We start from the raw sequence: 21,380 nt of genomic DNA on the forward strand, positions 1-21,380 counted from the left end.
AAAGTTTCATGGGGAAAAATCATCTAAGGCATCCTGTCTCATTGCAAAAAATCTGATTGCCATGATAGTTGTTATTATACTAGATGTTAATGTGCATCTAGTTTAAACAAAGGCTTCTGATGTACTACATTATTCTCTCAGCTGTCACCTGCATCCATCCAAAGAGCACATGTCTATGACCTCATTTTTACCCATAATTTCTTCTCCTAATTTTTTGTCATGGGTACAATCATGTCACATATAACCTCTCTTTTTCACTTGCAGGCAGGGATTTGCCATTGCATAACTGTTAGGAATTATAGCCTCTTAACTGGAGGTCATATGTCAGATCCTTATGGAAAATCATAATCGCTTAACTCCAAAACTGTGCTCTTGAGAGGTCAAAGAGGTTTTTTGCACAGATTAATAGGATACTCTTGGTATGGGGAGAATTATGGAAGCAGCATGATGATGATTCTTTTCTGCTTTGCACTAAAATGTCAAAAAAAGAATACTTCCATTGGCATGCAAATAGGGAAATAACATTCAAGTACAAATTTTGTGGTGCTATTTCTGAGCCTAGGCTCTTGTGTGTGACTAGTTTGAAAAACTAAATAGGCAGTGTCCCTGTATGTAAATACCTTTGCTATTTGGGCAGAAAGCATGTTTGTTGTTGCCAGCAAGACCCCCTCAGTTTGTGAAACCTTTCCTCAGAGTAGTGTGAGCTGGTGGGTGTTAAGGGCAGGAAGTGAAATGGGGTTGTGAGGGCAGGGTGGTTGGATGAGGAGAAAGCGGGGGTTCATTCAGTTTCCCAGCAAACTTTCCACTTACCAGAAGCTGAATGGGTAAGGACGTCAACAGACTGTCGGCTCTCTGGATAAGGGGTCCACTAGTTGTAGGCTGTTACACAACGCAATAGTCACTGTGTTGCACAACTGGCTCCTTTACACTGTATATGATTCTAATCAATGCCTTGTGCAGCCACGCTTGCAGCTGGATTTCTTTAAAGGAGTATGGTTTTAGAGCTGATAACAATGGGAGTATCGCTATCCCTCTCAACTCTGACAAACCTTCCCTCCTTGTTTATGAAACATCTTGGACTGGCTTTTACTCCCTTTTGTTCTTTTTTGACTATATATTTTTACAAGCTCATGTATTTACAGTTACTGCCCTTTTTTAGATGCGAAATGGCAACAACCTTGCTGACTGTCAAAGTATTTCCAGCTTGGAGGTGCACCAGAACTTTTAATGTTCTGACATGTAGATTTATTTCACCATCAGTATCTAACTGTCTTTGTTTCCCAACCACAACCTTATTCTTCACTGTTTCCCAGTTCTGTTTATATTGTAGCACCAGGCATACTGTAAGTCCCATGTGGGGCAGGTCTTTTGAAGCTCTGTGTATGTATGCTAGGTGGGGTGGAGGGTTCTACATTAGGCCCAGATGTGTGTATGCTCTGTTGTGGAGCTTACTTTGGCTCTGTCTTTGAGCAGCATGGTTGTCATTGTTGGGAGGATTGGGGGGCGATGCAGATGTGTGGGGGGGAGAGGGCGATGCAGATGTTTTCTTTATGAATGGTCAAAGCCCTGGGACTAGCTGACTGCAGGCTCACTGTCAATGGTGTTAGACCCCACTCATGTACCCGAACATCAAAGTTGTCCCTTGGATTAACTGGAGAGACACGTGTGGTCACTTTGATACTGTATGTGCAAGTAGTGAGCCTGTGTGATGTGTATGTGCTTATACAGTGTTCTGCTTGGAAAGGAAGTGAGGTGGCAGCTGTTAAAACACAAGGCTGTATGTACAGACCCACAGCTGGGGCTCCCTGTGGTTTGGGATTTCTGCACCCAGTCTCATAAGACAGAGGTTCTCAGAGAGTGAGAAATGTTTCCAGTGCTAACTTAACACTTCAACCCCACCAATGCTGGGGGTATATCTAAAATCAAGGTTTCTGTCTGCAAAGCTTCCTCTTTCTTGGTTGGCTTAGTAAGCAATGGGGTTACAGAATGTCAAGTTCCATTGTCAGAGTTGTTGCAACAGTATTTTGGGTCACTTTGACCGATCTTTAAGTTGATCCCTAAAATGCCAGAGCTTCATGTGTCATGTTTCTGTTCTGCCATATCAAAAACCTTTTGCATGTTTGTTTTTACATTTCCTGCCCGACATGTACAGATGGGTGGCAAAATAAAATAAAAAATGAGTGGAAAACAGAATGCAGATGGCACCAGTGATCACTGAAAGTTTTGATGCCTATAATAATGATATGAATCACAAGAAGTGTGTTCATCCCTCCTGTAGATTCCATAGACACGTGGAGTTCATGCCAAGGAGTATTTACGATATTCTCACTTTACCAAGACACTATATTGCTTGGGATCTTAGTTAGTTTTTCATGTCTGGTTGTTTTTGGCTGTTAAAATCTGTCTTGATCTTTTTGAAAACTAGTCTGGAAGGCCTTCGTCCTAATATAAGCCGCTTTCTGACAAAGTAGTTACAGGAACGTAGTTATAGGAAAAGTCCACTTCTAAGCAGATCTACTAACTACTCTCCCCCAAAACCGTTTTTTCCATTTGCATTCTCACTGGCCAAGTGGCCATAGGGACTATAGGAGGGGTAAGGGAGTGATGCAAGCACGGCAACGGTCTTTATAGCGTTAAAATCTGAAAAAAGTATGAACAAAATGCTAAATCTAATGTATACAGCATATTTGTCATAATTTAAACAAGTCTTCTGAAGAGAAACTTGTATCTCTCTCTCTCCCCCGCCGTGTGTGTGTGTGTGTGTGTGTGTGTGTGTGTGTGTGTGTGTGTGTGTGTGTGTGTGTGTGTGTGTGTGTGTGTGTGTGTGTGTGTGTGTGTGTGTGTGTGTGTGTGTGTGTGTGAGACGGCCGGCCAATGAGGTTGTCGAGCCCGTAGGGCACGCTTCTGGAGTTTAACTCCGAAAAGGCAGTTAACCACAGGTTCCCGTTAATCTTATGATGGACGTGATATTTAAACAAACGAACCGTCAACGGCGAAATAAAAATCTCTTATTTACGAGACTGGTTTGAGAGACATCCAGCTTACAGCGGGGTCTCTGAGCATGACTGTCCGAGCGACGAGCTAGCGGCCGGGTCAATTCGGCATAAATATTCGCAAGACTGCCTATATTCAAAATCTAAACAGTTCATTTCTCACCTAAAACGTTGTCAGAAGTGAATTTGGTGATGAATAAGATGGCGAAAATTGTTAAGATTGTCCCGTTGTTTGTCTGTCTGTACTGGAAACACGTCCCTTGTTGACCTAGATACCTATGCTGAAAAGGGAACAGTGAAAAGACCCTGCCCTGAAGTAAGAGCTGAAAGAGTTACAGGAACTGTGACCAGAGGAACTTAAAAATCCCCAAATTGGTCCAGTCGGAACATGAGAAAAAAGGGTTCTAGGCATTTTATGCTCTAGGAACTGCAGAAAGTGGCTCTTGATAGTGGCATTAAGTACTTCCTTATTTTGTGAATTACGCTGTTCACAAGTGGTATCTGTTATAGCCGGGACACACTTAGCCGATTATCGGCCGTTAGACAGTCTGACGAGGTCAGTGACGCGAATCTGTTCGGTGTGTCCCTTGCCGTCGTCAGTCTGGGGGGCTGTCGTCGTTCATTTTGGCCAACCTGACATGTTCGGTCAGCGGAAGGGCAGTCGGGACTCACCCGGAAATGGGGAGCGGAATGAGATGACTAGAGTCTCTCAAAATCTGACGAAAATCTTTTAAACTGACCTTTGCTGAGCTGAAATGAAGACAGATTCAGCAACTGCATGGCCTATTTCTCGCTTAAAATGTTTTCAGAAACATGTTTCAGTGAACTATTTTAGTACAATATGAGATCGTATTCTGAACGGCCGCCATGACAGTCTGGCTTTGAATTTCCGGAGATAACAAACCCATGTGACGCGTTCGTCCAATCAGCTGCCGGTTTTCATTTCCTGGGCAACAATACAGATTAGCGCCGCCTGCTGTTATAGAGATGTATTACGTCTCGTCTCATCTTGTTGGTATGTTCTGTGGCAGTTTTTGGACCAACGCGGGGAGACTGATCATTTCGACTGGCTTTTCTGTCAACGGTCGTTCGTCGGCTATATGTGTAAGCAGCTTTACAGGGTCTGTGCTTGACCATTCTGTTACCTTTTAGCCTAGTTCTTCCTCTCAAAACACAGGTGTGGTTCCTGAGTTCCTAAAAAGGTTCTTGTTCTAGCTCAATGCTGGCTCCCCCCCCACTCATTTGCTCGCTTTGTATAAAACAGTGGTTAGCATATTTTCTAGACATATTTATGCTTGAGCTCTCTACAGCAAGGACTATCAAAGCCAAATCATCAACTATCAGCCTATGGGAAAGCACAGCAGCACAAATATCAGACCTAATGACCTCCAGCGTCACAAGAAGGAGAGTGGTTAGGCAAGGTGTGATTTCTGTTATTCCTTGAGACCGCGGAGGGTGGGGGATGGGATATGGTTTGTGTGTAATTTGTGGTTTTCTGTTTTGTACCCCATTTGACACAAACAGTCATACATTGTGGAATTTATTCTGTATGTCTGAATTATATAAATGGTGCTAATAAAAAAATTATCACAAAAAAGGTTATTGTTCACCTGGGAAAGATCCTGCAGTGGAAACGCTTTATTAGGAGATCAGGTTCTATGGTCTTTTAAGTCGCTAGCATATTTTTCTAGCCAGTTGAATTGAAATGTCTTTAATGTCCCCAAGGGGCAATTTGGTTCACAACAGGTAGCCAACACATACACATTCGCACAAACACACATAAAAACATGAAATAATAAATAAATAACAACATAAATACACATGTACACTATACTTAAAACAATATGGGCTGTGACATGGGCAGGGATGGCAGATGACCTATAGTTTGTTGAGAAACCCAACAACTGATGGTATAAATGATCTCAGGTAGACCTCACTAAACTCAGAGTGTAGTGGGTGAGTGATGTGAGTGATGTTAGCCATTGTTGTCTAAGTTTCCACCGCAGTCTAAAAACTTGTGAAGATTAGGTAAATTACAGGCACCATGACAGGATGAGGGCTGCTGGTGGTCGCAGGGGTAAACACACTCTGCAGCCAGCAGTTCATTGTGCCCACCCGCTTTAAAAATAAAATAAAAAACTTCGGTGCTGTATGTGTTTAATCAATCAGCGATGGTCATCTCTGCAGGAAGATGACCGAAAGCTTATTAATTCAGCGCCATTATTTTTGTTTTTTAAGAGTGCGGGCATTTTTGAGGAGAGGGTCATGGCATCATAAAGTGAGAGGTTTTAAAATGAGGCTGGTGTATGACTGTACTCCCATGAGGCTCTGTTTTCTTTTTAAATGGTTCTGTCCTATTCTCTCTCATCTTCTCTCCTCTGCATCCCTCAGATGTGGAGCAGATGGCTATCGACTGGCTGACCGGAAACTTCTACTTTGTGGATGATGTGGATGACCGGGTGTTTGTCTGCGACACTAACGGCCAAACTTGCGTGACCCTGCTGGACCAAGAGCTGTACAACCCTAAAGGCATTGCCTTGGACCCGGCCATGGGGTCTGTACTTCCCTTCACTCTTCTTGACCTAACAAGTACTCTCAGTTCGGTTTTAGCAACACTTGAGAGGAAAATGTTGTCTTATGATCAGATGACGTGCTGACCAAGCAGACGGTCAAAAAATCAAAGCACTTCCTCCAGATGGAAACCTAGACAGATCCTGTGCACTACACTACACTTGCATGTTGGCTTTTTCAGGTTCCTCATACTGACAAGCTGGTATCTGATGCAGTTCTCTTTTCTTAAGTTTCACTGCTCTATTTTTATTCTCCTGGAAATCATTTGTAATTTATTATAGTGATTAATACAGATGCAGATATTGTTAATACAATTACCATTACTGAACCTCCGTTCTTTTATGCTTCTCTTCTTCTGCTACAGCAAAGTGTTCTTCACAGACTATGGGTCTACGCCGAGGGTGGAGCGCTGTGATATGGATGGTCAGAACCGCACTAAGCTGGTGGACAGCAAGATCGTCTTCCCCCATGGTATCACACTGGACCTGGTCAACCGGTTGGTGTACTGGGCTGACGCCTACCTGGACTACATCGAAGTGGTTGACTACGAGGGAAAGAACCGACACACCATCATCCAGGGCCTGCTGGTGAGGTTTGAAAGATGGTTGGATGGGTGTGCACAAAACAAATACCAACAACACCCTAACATACACAGAGATGCAGTCAAGAATATATATTTCTGATTGTTTAGCCTTCTTTTTAACGGTCAAACCAAGCAGCAATAGCCCAGAGTCCCTACTGACTTTTCAGTCTTCCCTTTCGATAACACAAACATCTGTTTTCCAAATCTGTATCATCATTGATTTAATATCATCATCCTTAGAGGCAGTACTGTTTTCCAGTTATCTCCTGTTTATCAAGGCAAAGAGAGCCTGTCTCTCTTGGGGATATATCCTTTTTATTTCCTTGATTGATATTACTTAAAGAGTGTGTGATTTTCCTGGCTAGTGCCTCTCTAAACATATTAGTCTGGCCCTAGCAAAGCTAGGCTCAAACTTAAAGTAGAGTAATGAAATCAGGACTGCAGTGATGCTGGTGGCGTGTGTGTGAGAGAGGTGGGGGAGGTAATATGATCCCAACCTATACATCTTTCTGACAGTAGAGGAGAGCTGCACAGAATAGACCCTTATGAAAGTAAGACCGCTCTCTGTTTAATAGCAGATTGGAAGTGGAGCCATTGTGCTGCCCTGTGCCAAATTTACACAAACTCGCTCTCGTTATCTCTCTGGCTGCCTCTGTCTGAGTCTATAGATGTCTGTCTCTGTCTGTCAGAGATTTCTTCACATTTTGAGGAACGTGTCAAAATTATGTTTTATACTGACAAATACTTTGTTAGGAACGTTTTAATGATGCAGAATTTATCAGACAGCATTTCGGATAAAAATATGAACACAAACGATATCACAAAAGCCATTAGTCATGCGCCATGAGCTGTTTCACTGAGCGTCAGCATTCTCAGTAGCACACTTTTTTTATTATGCTGCTTTATTGTTTCACTGTATTTCAGATTGAGCATCTGTACGGACTGACTGTATTTGAGAACTACCTGTATGCCACCAACTCAGACGAAGGCAACCTCAACCCCAAGACCAGTGTGATCCGAGTGAACCGCTTCAACAGCTCCGACTTCCAGGTGGTGACTCGGGTAGACCGGGGAGCCGCACTGCACGTGTACCACCAGAGGTGCCAACCTCAAGGTACTCATTCAAGAAGGCACTAAGCTTGACTGCTAACTGATCCATGTCCATTAATAACAGTTGCCATTGCATGACTGCTGTTTTCGTGCCCCTCTCTCCTGGCTTAGTGCGCAGCCATGCATGTGCCCTGGATCAGTTTGGGAAGGCTGGAGGTTGCTCTGACATCTGTCTGCTGAGCAACAGCCACAAGACCCGGACGTGCCGCTGTCGCTCTGGTTTCAGCCTTGGCAGCGATGGAAAGTCCTGCAAGAGTGAGTATTAAGACTGAGGGAAACATTTACTTTGACAAAATGAGAACTTTCCCATTAGTTTCAGCAGTGATGATTGATGATGGCATTGAGGTAATGGTGGTTAAACAATCGCTGGCAGAAGTGATGACAGTTATTCATTGAGAATGTTTTATTTTCTTCTTCATCTTCCTCTGCAGAACCAGACCATGAACTGTTCTTGGTGTACGGTAAGGGTCGTCCTGGAATCATCCGGGGCATGGACATGAACGCTAAGGTGCCTGATGAGTACATGATTCCCATTGAGAACCTAATGAACCCCCGAGCTCTGGATTTCCACGCCGCTAGTGAATTCATCTACTTTGCTGATGCCACCAGCTACATTATTGGCCGACAGAAGATAGATGGCACAGAGAGAGACACCATACTAAAGGAAGGTAAGAATAAAATGACAGCTTTGCACAGGATTCTAGGAACTATTTCTACTCTCTCTACACCAAATCCTGGAATTTAGGGAGGATAATAATTCAGGTTATTCTGTATCATTTTCACTTTATTCTCTTGATATTCATCCTGAATTGGCAAGCTAATAGGTTCTTTTTCACATCGGCTTATTTTGCTTATCTCAGGTATTCACACAGTAGAGGGGATTGCAGTAGACTGGATGGGAGGTAATCTCTACTGGACAGATGATGGGCCTAAGAAGACTATCAGCGTTGCCAGGCTGGAGAAGGCTTCTCAGACCCGCAAGACTCTCATTGAGGGCAAGATGAGCCACCCTCGTGCAATTGTTGTGGACCCCCAGCATGGGTGAGGCACTGGAGGGGAGGGTATTGTTATTTTAATAGTTATTCCTTCCCTATAAAGTTGTTAATCCAGTTATAATGTTTGGGTGAAACAGAATTCATCCTGGATGCTAGTGTTAGTACTTCTAGTGTAGTGGGAGAGGATGGTCCTAGGATTTGTTACTATGAATCATGTGGACTGCCTGCACTGTAAATGTTTGTTAAACTTATTGGTTACATTGGTGTGTTTGTGTTCGTGGGAGCTGGTGAGTTTATAAGGGTTTTTTGGATACTCTCTTTGTTGTATTTTCTTGAGATGATCTTTCAAACGTCATCTAAAAAAACAACAACTAAAAAGCTACATTTTGGCAGAAATGTCTTATCTCACACGGCTTTTGAACATGGTTATACCTCTTCTCATCTCCCAGATGGATGTACTGGACTGACTGGGAGGAGGACCCCACCGAGAGCAACAGAGGGAAGATCAAGAAAGCTTGGATGGATGGTTCCCATCACCAAGTGTTCCTGACCAGTAAGACAGTGCTGTGGCCTAACGGCTTGAGTCTGGACATTCCCCAGGGCATCCTGTACTGGGTGGATGCTTACTACGACCGTATTGAGTTGGTTTACCTTAACACCACTGAACGAAAGGTTGGTAATGCTCAGGGAGTATATTTAGACTGTGGTGTTTTGATGATAAAAGATGTACTACTCCACATTATTTAAAATGAAAAGCTACTTTAAGATAATCAGTTTGTTAAAACGCAGGTAACATTTGGAGATCTAACCTCTATCTCTTTCCTGATTTGTCAGGTGGTGTATGAGGGGCAGGAGCTTAACCACGCCTTCGGCTTATGTCATTACAAACAATTTCTTTTTTGGAATGAGTACCGTGGCGGCAGCATCTACAAACTGGACCAGGTCACTAAGACAGTCACCCTACTCCGCAACGAGAGGCCACCCATCTTTGAGATCAGAGTGTATGATGCACACCAGCAGCAAGGTATATCTCCCTTCTACTCATTCATTTCACTTCATGACTTATATGCTAATAAGTTAATGAAATATTCCCCCTGTCTTCTTGGTTTGTCTTTTCCTGTAGGCTCCAATGCATGTCGAGTTAACAACGGTGGGTGTAGCAGTCTGTGCCTTGTTATTCCTGATGGCAGGTCCTGTGGCTGTGCCGACGATCAAATCCTGGATGTCGATAATGTCACCTGCAAAGGTACTTAGCAGCTTTGCCAGTAGAAAGGCCTCACTCTGCCATCAATGTGGAAGGTTAAGGAAAATTCATTACTCAGCAGGAGTTGAGGCTGTTAAAGAATTCTAGGCTGTACTTTTCATTTGCAAAAAATTCTATACACCGTCTTTGCCAAATCTGGAGAGAAGTTTTAAAACAATCTCCACTAATATTTTTTTAACTTTAAGAAAGATGAAAACTGACCTTGGCACTAAAATGCTTTGTTTTGTTTTGGTGCTTGGCTCTTGTCCGAATTGCCCATCTGTTTCTCCTCCTACCCCTGATCTCATCTCCAGCCAACCCCTCCTACGTGCCCCCGCCCCAGTGCCAGCCCGGGGAGTTTGCTTGCAAGAACAACCGCTGCATCCAAGAGCGCTGGAAGTGTGACGGGGACAACGATTGTCTGGACAACAGTGATGAGGCCCCTGAGCTCTGTCGTAAGTGTGCCACGTCATTGTCATGGTTACAGAGCAACACATAGATAAACAACATTTCTGTTTAAGGGTCTTGGCTAATGCAAACCGACAGAGCGCAAACTACTATTTTCCAAGATTGTCTCTTTCCATGCACCGTAATGTGACTGTAATTTCACAGGCAAGCTTTTTCCTCATCGGGCGATTGTGAGAACCAGGGACTCATATTTGTCTATGATGTTCTTCTATTTTTATACTTAATTTAAAGTAACATATTTTAAGGGTGAGAAGATTATATATATATATATATATATATATATATATATATATATATATATATATATATATATATATATATATATATATATATATATATATATAACATAGAACACAGAAAGCATTGACAAACCAGATAGCTTGGTGTTAAATATAAAAAATAAATTAAAAAAAGTTTTCTGTTTTCTTTCCCCAGACCAGCACACCTGCCCAGCGGACCGATTTAAATGCCAGAACAACCGCTGTATCCCCCTGCGATGGCTGTGTGATGGCGACAATGACTGCGGCAATGATGAAGATGAATCCAACACCACCTGCTCTGGTATATACAAACATGGACGTCTTTGTAACTTAGAAAGTATTACAGTTTTTCATTCAGTTTTTGGTTTGTAAAATAATAGATTTGATGTGGCAATAATTTATTTCATCTGCAGCAGAGTTTTTCCTTTATCAATAGTTAGTTAAAAATGGTATTAGAGAGATTATCTATGTTGAGGTTAAGAAAGAAAATGAAAGTGATAATAGAGAAATACCAGACTAATAAAACTTTGGGCAGACAGTCCAGTTGCAACTAAAACAGACATATTGGTATCTGTTTGTTTTAAATCAATTCAGTTACGATTTGTGTGGTGGATGCCAGCATGAATTTACAAACAGTCCAGGAGTATTGATTTACAGCATCGATGATAATGGGCTGCGATGGTCCTTGACTAGCAGCGTTGGTTGCTTTTATAAGAGCTGTCTTGGTGTCTCAAATAAATTGAAATAACAAATTTTATTGTATATTTAACTTAATTAAGATAAAGTGAGGCCGTTGTTTTGGGGCAACTATTTTAAGTACTTTTTGTAGCAATAGAATATGGGAAATTAGCTTGTCGGTGAGGAGTCTTGCAAGCTTAAATGTTGAGTCAGGGATATTGCATGAGGGACTTTTTACAGCACTTACTTGTTTTGCACCTTGTTCCCCTGCCAGCTCGCACATGCCCACCGAACCAGTACCCTTGTGCCAGTGGGCGCTGCATCCCCATCTCCTGGACTTGTGACCTGGATGATGACTGTGGAGACCGCTCAGATGAACCAGACTCCTGTGGTGAGTCACAACTTGCACCTTTTATATAGTTGCTTTTTCTCGAATAGCACGTGTTTTAGTTTGAGATGACAAATATTCTTATTTTTTACGTATGCTCTCTTGACCCCTCTTTAGCCTACCCAACCTGCTTCCCTCTGACTCAGTTCACCTGCGCCAATGGCCGCTGCATCAACATCAATTGGCGCTGTGACAACGGTAAGCATCTTCTTTGACTTCCTTCACATTTGAAAACAATCCGTAACAACAATCCAATAACTGAAAATAAAATCTTGTACGTGCTCATGTACAGACAATGACTGTGGGGATAACAGTGATGAAGCAGGCTGCAGCCATTCCTGCTCCAGTGTCCAGTTTAAATGTAACAGTGGCCGCTGCATCCCAGAATACTGGACCTGTGATGGGGACAATGACTGTGGAGACTACAGTGATGAGACTCATGCAAACTGTACCAACCAGGGTGAGGAACAATTACTGTGTACCAAACTGAAATAGCTCTACTCTAAGAATTGCTTTTTTGCAGCATTGTTTGTACTTTTTCCAGCTGTACCTGAGTCAAGCTCTCATCACATAGTGTATTATATTTCACTGTGTTTACATGTTGCTGTTTGCAGTTGTAAAGAGGTTGTCGGAATGAAGCTGGCATAGTCCTCCTCCCAGTTCCATATCCTCTGCTCTGCGTGCCCATGCCTGCCCTCTGGCCTCTGCTTATCACTCACAGCAAATCCTGTCTGTTGCTCTGTTCAGGATGTGATTGTGTTTTGTGGTTAGATAACAATTAAACTCTTTCATGGTCTTGTGCAAATAGCTCAGATGTTTTGACTCTGCTGCACTGATATTTATTTACATATTTAGAGTTTAAAGTAGCTGGTGGCCACGCTTGGCTGATATGGAACATTGAGTTTTGCTGGTTAATCACTCTTTGTAACAATGACTGAGGCAGCGTCATAGCACAGTGTCGCACTCAGCCTTTCTGAACATTTGCTCCTGTAGTGTGTGTGTGTGTGTGTTGAATGTACTGTTTGATCCATGCAGAAATGCAGCCAACTGCCGTCAAGTCCCAGCATGCAAAAAAGGAGGCCCAGCGTGACCTGTTGGTCTAATGAGCAATCTGTGCTCTGGGTGTTTGTTTCTGGCTGTGTGTGTGTGTGTGTGTTTGTGGTCTCTCTTGGTCTGCCGTCTGGTAGTCATTAGCTGAAATAAAAAAGCAATACCATCACTTTCCCTTCCTGTATATTGTAGTCCTGTGCTGAAAGGTCCCCGGCCCATTTCCTGTTTAAGCCGTGCCAAGAGCTGACCTTTGCCATGAGGGGATGTTATTGTGCCACCTTCCCACTGGTGCCTTTAATCTGCGTGTGACATCAGTCAGTGAGCTGTGTGTGTCACTGTTGTTTGACTTGGCTCAGTTTTAGGTTGTTAACCCAGCGTCCCAGTATACCCACACATTAATTAATGACTAGAATGGCCTATTCTTTGTTCTCTCCGTTTTTGGCCAAGTGTTTGTGCGAGTGTTGTTTGCTGGTTGTCATTCCACTCTGGTTATTTTTCATTTGCTGACTTCTTCTGGTATTTTATTGCTTCTTTGACATTGGCTTAACTTCACACTCCATCTTTTTTTGTTGGCTAACTATCACACTTTGTCTTGCTGTTTTCTCGCCAGCTACCCGTCCTCCAGGCGGCTGCCATGTCGACGAGTTCCAGTGTCGGATGGACGGCCTGTGCATCCCCATGCGCTGGCGCTGTGACGGGGACACAGACTGTATGGACCTGAGTGATGAGAACAACTGTGAGGGTGTGACCCACATGTGTGACCCAGCAGTCAAGTTCAGCTGCAGGGATTCTGGTGAGGAGGCTTTTAGCTGGCTTAAGTTTCAGATGTTAAGGGCGATGAACCTTTTTGGAATGTTGTTGTGTTAGTACAGATAAGGTTTTATTCTCTGACAGATGAAGACAAATAAATTAAAGGTTAAAAGTGCCTGGTCATAACAGAAACTGACAGTGGAAAATAATAATTTGTGCATCCGTCACGCAGCTAGTTTGTATGTATTATGTAAAATTAGACATTACAAGCTTCCTCCATTTTGGACTCTCCAGTTCTCTCCATTCTTTCAAAGGTCAGCACTGCCCTGCAAAGGCAAAAGACCTTAACACTAGAGTGTGAAACTGAGAAAAATGACTTTAAAGTTTCTGTTTTGTCCAGACAAAAGTATTATAGGTAGAACTCCCAAAATTTGACAACTAGTAGTTATAATGAAGAAATGTTTGTATGCAAAAAATCTTGAGTTCAAAATTGACCTTTGACCCTTGTTTGGCAGTTACTGTACTCTGCCTTTGTATCATGTGCCAAAAACAAGGAGTCGTGCAAAGGCAAAAGGCAGTAACTGACATATAATCAATATTTGCTTGCTGTTCACCATACTTCCATCCATTATAAGAACACCTAACCAAGGTCTAGTCATCATGGTATTTGTTTTAAATTATATAGAAGACCTTTGGTTGTTCCTATTTACTGCTATAATGATCAGGATAGTGTGGCAACAGTATGACAGATAAGTTACTTTGCAGTACAGTATACAGTATGAATAAATACAAGAAATATTTTCTCAATAAAGATATTTTAATTATAATTGAATACAAAGGTATATTTATGTTTAACAATTAATATATTATGTTTAACACTTTTGCAAGGCACTGTACCGTGTCATATTCTCATTAGGGGCTGAGCCCCCCTAAAGGTCTGGTCCTAGAACCGCCCCTGGTTAAGGGTTAAGGGCCACCAAACTGCTCAAGATGCACAGTCAACGAACTCGACTTGGATTACTACTTTTTAATTCTGAGATAACATCTAGGTTAGCATACTTTGTACGGACATTAGCGATAACTAGCTTAGTGCTATTATGGATTTGTGTAAGATTTGACATGAACACATAGCTGCAAAAAGGAATTATGGCTCAAACACGTATGGATTGTTGTGGATACAGCAGATGACGTGCATAGCTATGGATTATATCTTCCATGGATTATATCGGATTGCCTGGAAAGGTAGGATGCCTGTGTATTTAATAATTGGTTTTCGTCTGATGTGAGGCTCCGCCAAGTGACGAGGTGTGTCAGCATCACCGTTACCGCTACGTGACACAGATCAAAGTTAGCTAGCTCCAGGCTGTCACTGACAGATCTGAATCATCACCACTTTATTTCAAATATGTGTTGTGTGTATGTTTCGTGGTTTGGTGACAATTAAAAGCGGCAAACTTTGACAGTATGACGAGGCCAGAGTACAGTAACCTCACGGTGGCACAGTAACATCTCTCTCGATGCCTGGCTAAACAAAGTCAGAACACCTTAACTCAACTTCAGCGTGCCCGGAACAAAGGCAAAGAGCCGTAACAGCTGTTACGGCGTTCTGCTGTGGTTTCCCGTATGGTTTTTGATGTTACGGTTGTCATAGCCCTTTATTTTCTCGTTAAAACAATCAAATTGACTCACGATATTTAGTCACATGATAAAGGAGGTCTCCAATACCCCAAAAGTGACATTAACTCATTTTTGCCCAAACATGATGTTACGGCGTTTTGCCTTTGTAGGGCAGAGCAGCACTATCAAGATGATTTGCAATTTGTTAATGGCTCATATTTGCATGTTCACTAAAAATTAAAAAAAAAAAGTAATTAAATTGAAAATTGATTTTTGGTATAAATGCTGGCGTGACCAAGCCCTGAAACTTGTTTAAAAACTTGTTTGTGTGTTTAAAACAACACAAGATTAAAATGTGTATGTTTTGGTCTTGACAGCTCGCTGCATCAGCAAAGCTTGGGTGTGTGATGGCGACAGTGACTGTGAGGACAACTCAGATGAGGACAACTGTGAGGCGTTGGTGTGCAAGTTGTCTCACCACATGTGTGCTACCAACGACTCCATCTGTCTGCCTGCTGAGAAGCTGTGTGATGGCACTGACGATTGTCCGGATGGCTCTGACGAGAAACTTTGTGGTAAAACATTCTTTATACACATGAACTGCAACATGAAAATGTGTTCGGTACCTGGTTCTTTTGTTGTTTAGAACACCACAAATGGAACATACAACTCTCCGGTATCGGATTTATTACAATTCTTTCATCTGTTTCTTGCCTGCAGACTTGTGTTCATTGGACAACGGTGGCTGCAGCCACAACTGCAGCATCATTCCAGGGGAGGGCTTCATGTGCTCATGTCCCCTGGGCATGGAGCTGGGAGCCGACAACAAGACCTGCCAGATCCAGAGCTTCTGCGCCAAACACCTCAAGTGTAGCCAGAAGTGCGAGCAGGAGAAATCCAGCGTCAAGTGCTCCTGCTACGAGGGCTGGGAGCTGGAGTCTGACATGGAGAGCTGCAAAAGCACTGGTAAGAAAAAACAGGGCCTTTTGGCATTAACTCCTACTAACTGAAGAATTTATTTTTGGCTTCACATTGAGAGCAACAGTATTTGTCTTGTACAATACTGATTATTTCGTGTGTGTATTTAGTATTTAATGCATCATGGTGTTGAAGATATTTTGTTTCCGGAAAGTGAGCAGCAAACCCCTTCAGTTATTCAGATTTTTTTGAAAGAGACAGATGGAGGGGGAGACACTGCAGAGACAGCTGTGGCAGGATTTGATCCAAGGCCAACAAGGGGTTTTGTGAATCTGGACTTTGACTTGAGATTTACCGTGTTGAGATACTAACACTTTTCCTTGTACAACTTCTTTGCTCTTAGATCCCTTCAAGCCTTTCATCATCTTCTCCAACCGCCATGAGATCAGAAGGATTGAGCTTCACAAAGGGGAGTTCAGTGTGCTGGTTCCAGGCCTGAGGAACACCATTGCCTTGGACTTCCACCTCAACCAGAGCACCCTGTACTGGACTGATGTTGTAGAGGACAAGATCTACCGTGGGAAGCTGTCTGATAATGGAGGTGAGACAGCCAGTTAGCTACAGCTTGCATTTATTTTAGGTATTCCAGAAAGATAGATTGGGGGGTGGAATGAATAGCCACTTAGAATAGTCTAGTTTACATAGTAATATGTTTATTGTTCAGTGTCATAAAAAATAGTAATGTGGATTGTTCCTTCTGAGATAGCAAATCCTTTTTGTGCTTTAGGCTGAGCATTTCTCTGAAATTAACTTCTGCTGAGAACTCTTCTTAGAGCCAAATTCAAAAAAAAATTCTTAAAAAGAGGTCAGCAGCGGCAGTCTGTGGCCCTGAATAAATGGCCAGGTCATGGTCAGCTTTTCCTGCTCCAAAACCCCAGATCTCCTTGCCAATCAAGGTTGTGTTCCCAGCACAGCACTTAAGGGGCACACGGAAGGCTTTGTCTCTTCCCATTTGTCTCAGTACTCGATGTGCGTGACTGCAGCCAAAACACTGATGTAACGTAGGAGGCACAACACACTGCAGTTCCAGTTCCCAGCCCTCTAACTTAACCATTAAAACAGGACTCCTGAGCAGAGACATTGTAACTAACAGATCCGCTCCTGCTGCTTGTTATTGAGGCCATTTCAGAATCTCTGAAGTTGTTCGCATACTCTGTGTAGTGCACACAGCTTAACAAAGACCCCTCTACCCACACATACACACAGAAACTCCAGCATGTCTTTAAGAAAACTGTAAAGAAGGCCTATCCCTCTCCTCAAATTACTACTGTAAGGCCTTGTGAAGAACTTGTCTCATCGCCATAGCCAGAGATGATCACAGATTTTGGTTTGCACTTAGTCTGCATGAGAGCCCATTGTTTCTGGGAAAGACTAAAAGGAATGGGAGACATTTTGATTTTGATGTTATGTGCTGGTTGGACATTTGCTCTTGCCGGTCAAAGTAACATAAGCCAAGCTACTATACTAAATTAGTTGAATTACAACTGCTACTAATCCCCACTAACAATAAAATCCTATGAAATAGGCCCCTTTTTCAGCTTGCTATTCAGTTTTTAAATGCATGATAAATAACTAAAAACCATACTATTTTTAAGAGACTTTTTCTATGGGTGTCCCATTCAGCCCTGACCAGTTTTGAGGTGGTGATCCAGTATGGACTGGCTACTCCAGAGGGCCTGGCTGTGGACTGGATAGCAGGGAACATCTACTGGGTGGAAAGCAATCTGGACCAGATAGAGGTGGCCAAACTGGATGGGACTATGAGAACCACCCTGCTGGCTGGGGAGGTGGAGCATCCAAGAGCCATCGCCCTAGACCCTCGTGATGGGTAAGAAGCATAGATTTTGAGATTCTAAATCTGCAATCAACCTTTTTAGAAAATGGACAATACAATTGATTTATTTTCTGTTGGCAGTATTTTATTTTGGACAGACTGGGATGCCAGTCTGCCCAGGATTGAGGCAGCATCTATGAGTGGTGAAGGCAGACGCACCATCCACAGGGAAACCGGCAGTGGTGGCTGGCCCAATGGACTCACTGTGGACTACATGGAAAGACGCATTGTCTGGATTGATGCCAGGTAGCATTTCCCACTAGTCTCTAAATATACAGTGCTCTCATTGCACTGCATCCACCCACTCACTCATTACATCACCCACTTGCTCAGTCGTTTTTTACTTTGCTTGCCATGATTCATTTTTTAATAAACATGCAGATGTGCTTTGCTTATGTAAAATGACCTACAAAGTACAGACTCATCTAGTAACATGAGCAACATACATACATTTACGCTAATGTACATATTATGTAAAGTATACATCTCTGCCTTAATCCTCCTCCAGGTCAGATGCTATCTACTCTGCTAAGTACGATGGTTCTGGGCTGATTGAAGTGTTGCGGGGTCACGAGTATTTGTCCCACCCCTTTGCTGTCACCATGTATGGAGGCGAGGTCTACTGGACTGACTGGAGGACTAACACGCTGGCCAAAGCCAACAAATGGACAGGACACAATGTCACAGTAGTCCAGCGCACCAACACACAGCCCTTTGACCTGCAGGTCTATCACCCTTCCAGACAGCCCCAGGGTAGGTTGCACACCACATGCAACACACACTCACAGAAAGAGAGAGAGCCTCCATATCTCAAATTCACCCCTGCCTATCAGTGTAACTGACTGAGTTGGGCATTAACTCAAAAGAGGACGGTGGCTCACAGTTCATTGCTGAACATGTTGATTCAAGACTCCTATTCTCCAAAGACAGCTGACCTTTCAGAGCTGTGAGACGTGTTGTCTTCTCACACCGGCAGCAATTTGGGCACCCCCTGCTGCCTCGTTGATCAAAAAGTCCCCTCACTCTTTGGCATTTCCCACCGGCTGGGTAGGAAATAAAACCCTCCTCCTGCGACTTAAATGTCATGTGTTGATCTCACAGGCCCACATGATTTGACAAAATGACAAAAAGATGTGCAGTTATTCTGTCACATTGAATGTGATGTTTAGTAGCCATTGGCTATGGGATCCCAAGGGTGTGTGGGCAGCAGAGAGGCACTAGGTCCTGTAATTGGAGGCAGGAAAAGAGAGATCTCACAGAATTGTTGATGGACAGCTGCAACCAATGCCTATGACAGTGACGAGGCAACAAGCTGGGTCTTTTTCTGCACTCTCACTTTCCTTGGGGGTCCATTGATGGAGAGGTCCATTACACACGTCTGTGATACTCTGGAAGTAGTTTCTCACATTTAAATATGAAAATATATACACATCAATCTACAGAACATAGTGTGGGCCTACCGGGAAATACCTCCTGTCTGTCTTTTTGTGTGTCTTTCTCTCTTTCACAACTTCCTCTGTCTGTTTCTTTCTTTCAGCTCCTAACCCATGTGCCACCAGTGATGGTAAAGGCCCTTGCTCCCACCTCTGTCTCATCAACTTCAACCAGACCTTCTCCTGTGCCTGCCCTCACCTCATGAAGCTGCAGCCTGACAAACGCACCTGCAAAGGTAAGGACAGATGCTGTTACAAACATCGACAGACCTGTGTGGTCACACAACACTGTCATATTCAATCCATGTCATCAAGAAGCAAGAAACAGGCTCTTTGTTTGCAGGAATCTTTTCTCACAACAGTCACGACCACTACGGTGCGCTCAGCTCCCATACGTGACATCAACGTCATTAGCTGTCATCTCTTATGACAGAATACCTAATTGCTTTTTCTCTTTTTGTGCCACATGGCCTTCTTCACTCTCATTCCATTTCATTTCATATAAAAGACGGAGGTTTTCATTTATTGCTGTGTGATTTTATGAGTAGGTTTCATGATGGTTTTGAGGCGTAGCTGTGGGAATCTGTGTGCATGTGTGGCCATGTAATTGTTAAGCATTCTACAGAACAATCCTCATCTCATCAGTGTAGATGTAAGGATAATTGGATTAGAGGGTGTCTGATGCATTCCCCATCAATGCAGGAATTTTCGGGGAGCTAAGCAGAGTCTCAGCCAAACTTTTCTCTGACATGTTCACCAATTAAACAGAGTTAAAGCTGCATGAATGTTTGACTGAGAGGGAGTGATTTGTTACTCCACCTCCCATTTCTCAGGATCAAGCCTCGACAAGGGCAACATGTTACTGACTGGTCAGTCTGACCCTCTTGAGCTTCTGTCTCCTGGGATCCAGCTTACTCCACCCTTTGATTTTGTGGCTAGTACAATGAGAAGAAGCCTAAACTTAACTAAACTTTTAGTCACAATGCACTTATAAGAATATAGATGGGATCTTGTGATCATATAAAACCTGATTATCACTCCCTCCGGGAAATAAACAACACCATGGTTCTGGTTACTGATGGATTTATTACACTTGTCATCCTTTCCTCCGCCATCACATCCACCGTCATTGGCAATTCACTGTTAATGAAATCCACCGTCAAACTACAGTATGACAATGTAAAAGATAAACACGTTCACATACATTATAAAGAGGTAAATACAAATACACTAGGGAAATACACATACCTCGCTGGCTGGATATAACCAAGAGGGAATGAGTTCACTTGAAAATACCCGGTTCAAAAAACAAAAATGAAAAACATCTTCTTTACTTCTTCGCTCACAACATGAGTAACTCTTGTCATCCACACACGGAGAATAACTTCTCGCCCCATGTGTGTTTCTCCTGTTGCACCTTAAAAAGTGTCTGTGTGCAACACAAATGTACTTTAGTTCCTAATTAACATCAACACTCAATGTTCATGAATAGATTGAATAAATATAACAAAAACATGTTAAATAATAACAGAAATAATATGTATGGCAGTTATACTGATGTCTAGAGTTAAGCAAGTTAGAAAAACTGCCTTTTTCATTATATATACATTTGTTCTCCCTTTCTCTTTTCACCCTTCCCATCATTTGTAGATAACTCAGAAATCATTTATAAAAATGCAACAGAAGTGTCTTTTTCTCAGTACATGTTTTTTTCTTATTCCCAGAATCCCGCAAGTTCCTTCTATATGCTCGTCAGATCGAGATCCGGGGTGTAGACATTGACAACCCCTACTACAACTACATCATCTCCTTCACCGTGCCAGATATAGACAATGTGACAGTGGTGGACTATGACGCCGTGGAGCATCGCATCTACTGGTCAGATGTTCGAACGCAGACGATCAAGAGAGCCTTCATTAACGGCACAGGGGTTGAGACTGTTGTGTCTGCTGGTGAGAGCAATTACAGCAATATCTGTCATTCCAAATAGTTTTAATTCTTTGTTTTTCATTCCAGTTTACACTTAAACCTTTCTGTAGCTGTCTGAAAATTAGATTAAACCCTAACCTTTTCCATTTCCCCAGACCTTCCTAACGCTCACGGCCTGGCAGTAGACTGGGTGTCCAGAAACCTCTTCTGGACCAGCTATGATGCCAATAAGAAGCAGATCAATGTGGCCAGACTGGATGGATCTTTCAAGAATGCTGTCATCCAGGGTTTAGACAAGCCCCACTGTCTGGTGGTGCATCCTCTACTGGGGTGAGTGTTGTCGCCAGTTAGTTAGGCCTGCGTTCGTATCAAGTTGTGAATTCTCTTTCTGATGCTCTTTTTCTGGTTTCCATTTCACTTAATAAATTCAAGAGCATTTTCTGCCTATATGCTTTACAACAACAACTTTGGTGAAGGTTGTTAAGGTACAGCTGTAGTTC

General features: G+C 42.8%; 1 protein-coding gene across 2 annotated transcripts in view; it reads left to right on the forward strand.

The window, feature by feature from the left end:
• The window catches only part of lrp1ab (low density lipoprotein receptor-related protein 1Ab), a 94,711-nt gene that overhangs the window by 41,961 nt on the left and 31,370 nt on the right, over positions 1-21,380 (forward strand). For both annotated transcript variants that reach the window (XM_039801494.1, XM_039801495.1), the window contains exons 7-30: positions 5,385-5,547; positions 5,929-6,151; positions 7,072-7,261; positions 7,369-7,512; positions 7,689-7,925; positions 8,118-8,298; positions 8,702-8,924; positions 9,087-9,276; positions 9,376-9,498; positions 9,810-9,950; positions 10,399-10,524; positions 11,176-11,292; positions 11,407-11,487; positions 11,582-11,749; positions 12,950-13,132; positions 15,084-15,281; positions 15,427-15,672; positions 16,028-16,225; positions 17,308-17,512; positions 17,600-17,764; positions 18,027-18,271; positions 19,056-19,187; positions 20,676-20,903; positions 21,036-21,210. In XM_039801494.1, the coding sequence (XP_039657428.1) occupies positions 5,385-5,547; positions 5,929-6,151; positions 7,072-7,261; positions 7,369-7,512; positions 7,689-7,925; positions 8,118-8,298; positions 8,702-8,924; positions 9,087-9,276; positions 9,376-9,498; positions 9,810-9,950; positions 10,399-10,524; positions 11,176-11,292; positions 11,407-11,487; positions 11,582-11,749; positions 12,950-13,132; positions 15,084-15,281; positions 15,427-15,672; positions 16,028-16,225; positions 17,308-17,512; positions 17,600-17,764; positions 18,027-18,271; positions 19,056-19,187; positions 20,676-20,903; positions 21,036-21,210 (4,282 nt within the window). The remainder of the gene's footprint in view (positions 1-5,384; positions 5,548-5,928; positions 6,152-7,071; positions 7,262-7,368; positions 7,513-7,688; positions 7,926-8,117; positions 8,299-8,701; positions 8,925-9,086; positions 9,277-9,375; positions 9,499-9,809; positions 9,951-10,398; positions 10,525-11,175; positions 11,293-11,406; positions 11,488-11,581; positions 11,750-12,949; positions 13,133-15,083; positions 15,282-15,426; positions 15,673-16,027; positions 16,226-17,307; positions 17,513-17,599; positions 17,765-18,026; positions 18,272-19,055; positions 19,188-20,675; positions 20,904-21,035; positions 21,211-21,380) is intronic.

The sequence above is a fragment of the Perca fluviatilis genome, chromosome 5 (assembly GCF_010015445.1).
Source record: "Perca fluviatilis chromosome 5, GENO_Pfluv_1.0, whole genome shotgun sequence".
NCBI classification, from domain to species: domain Eukaryota; kingdom Metazoa; phylum Chordata; class Actinopteri; order Perciformes; family Percidae; genus Perca; species Perca fluviatilis.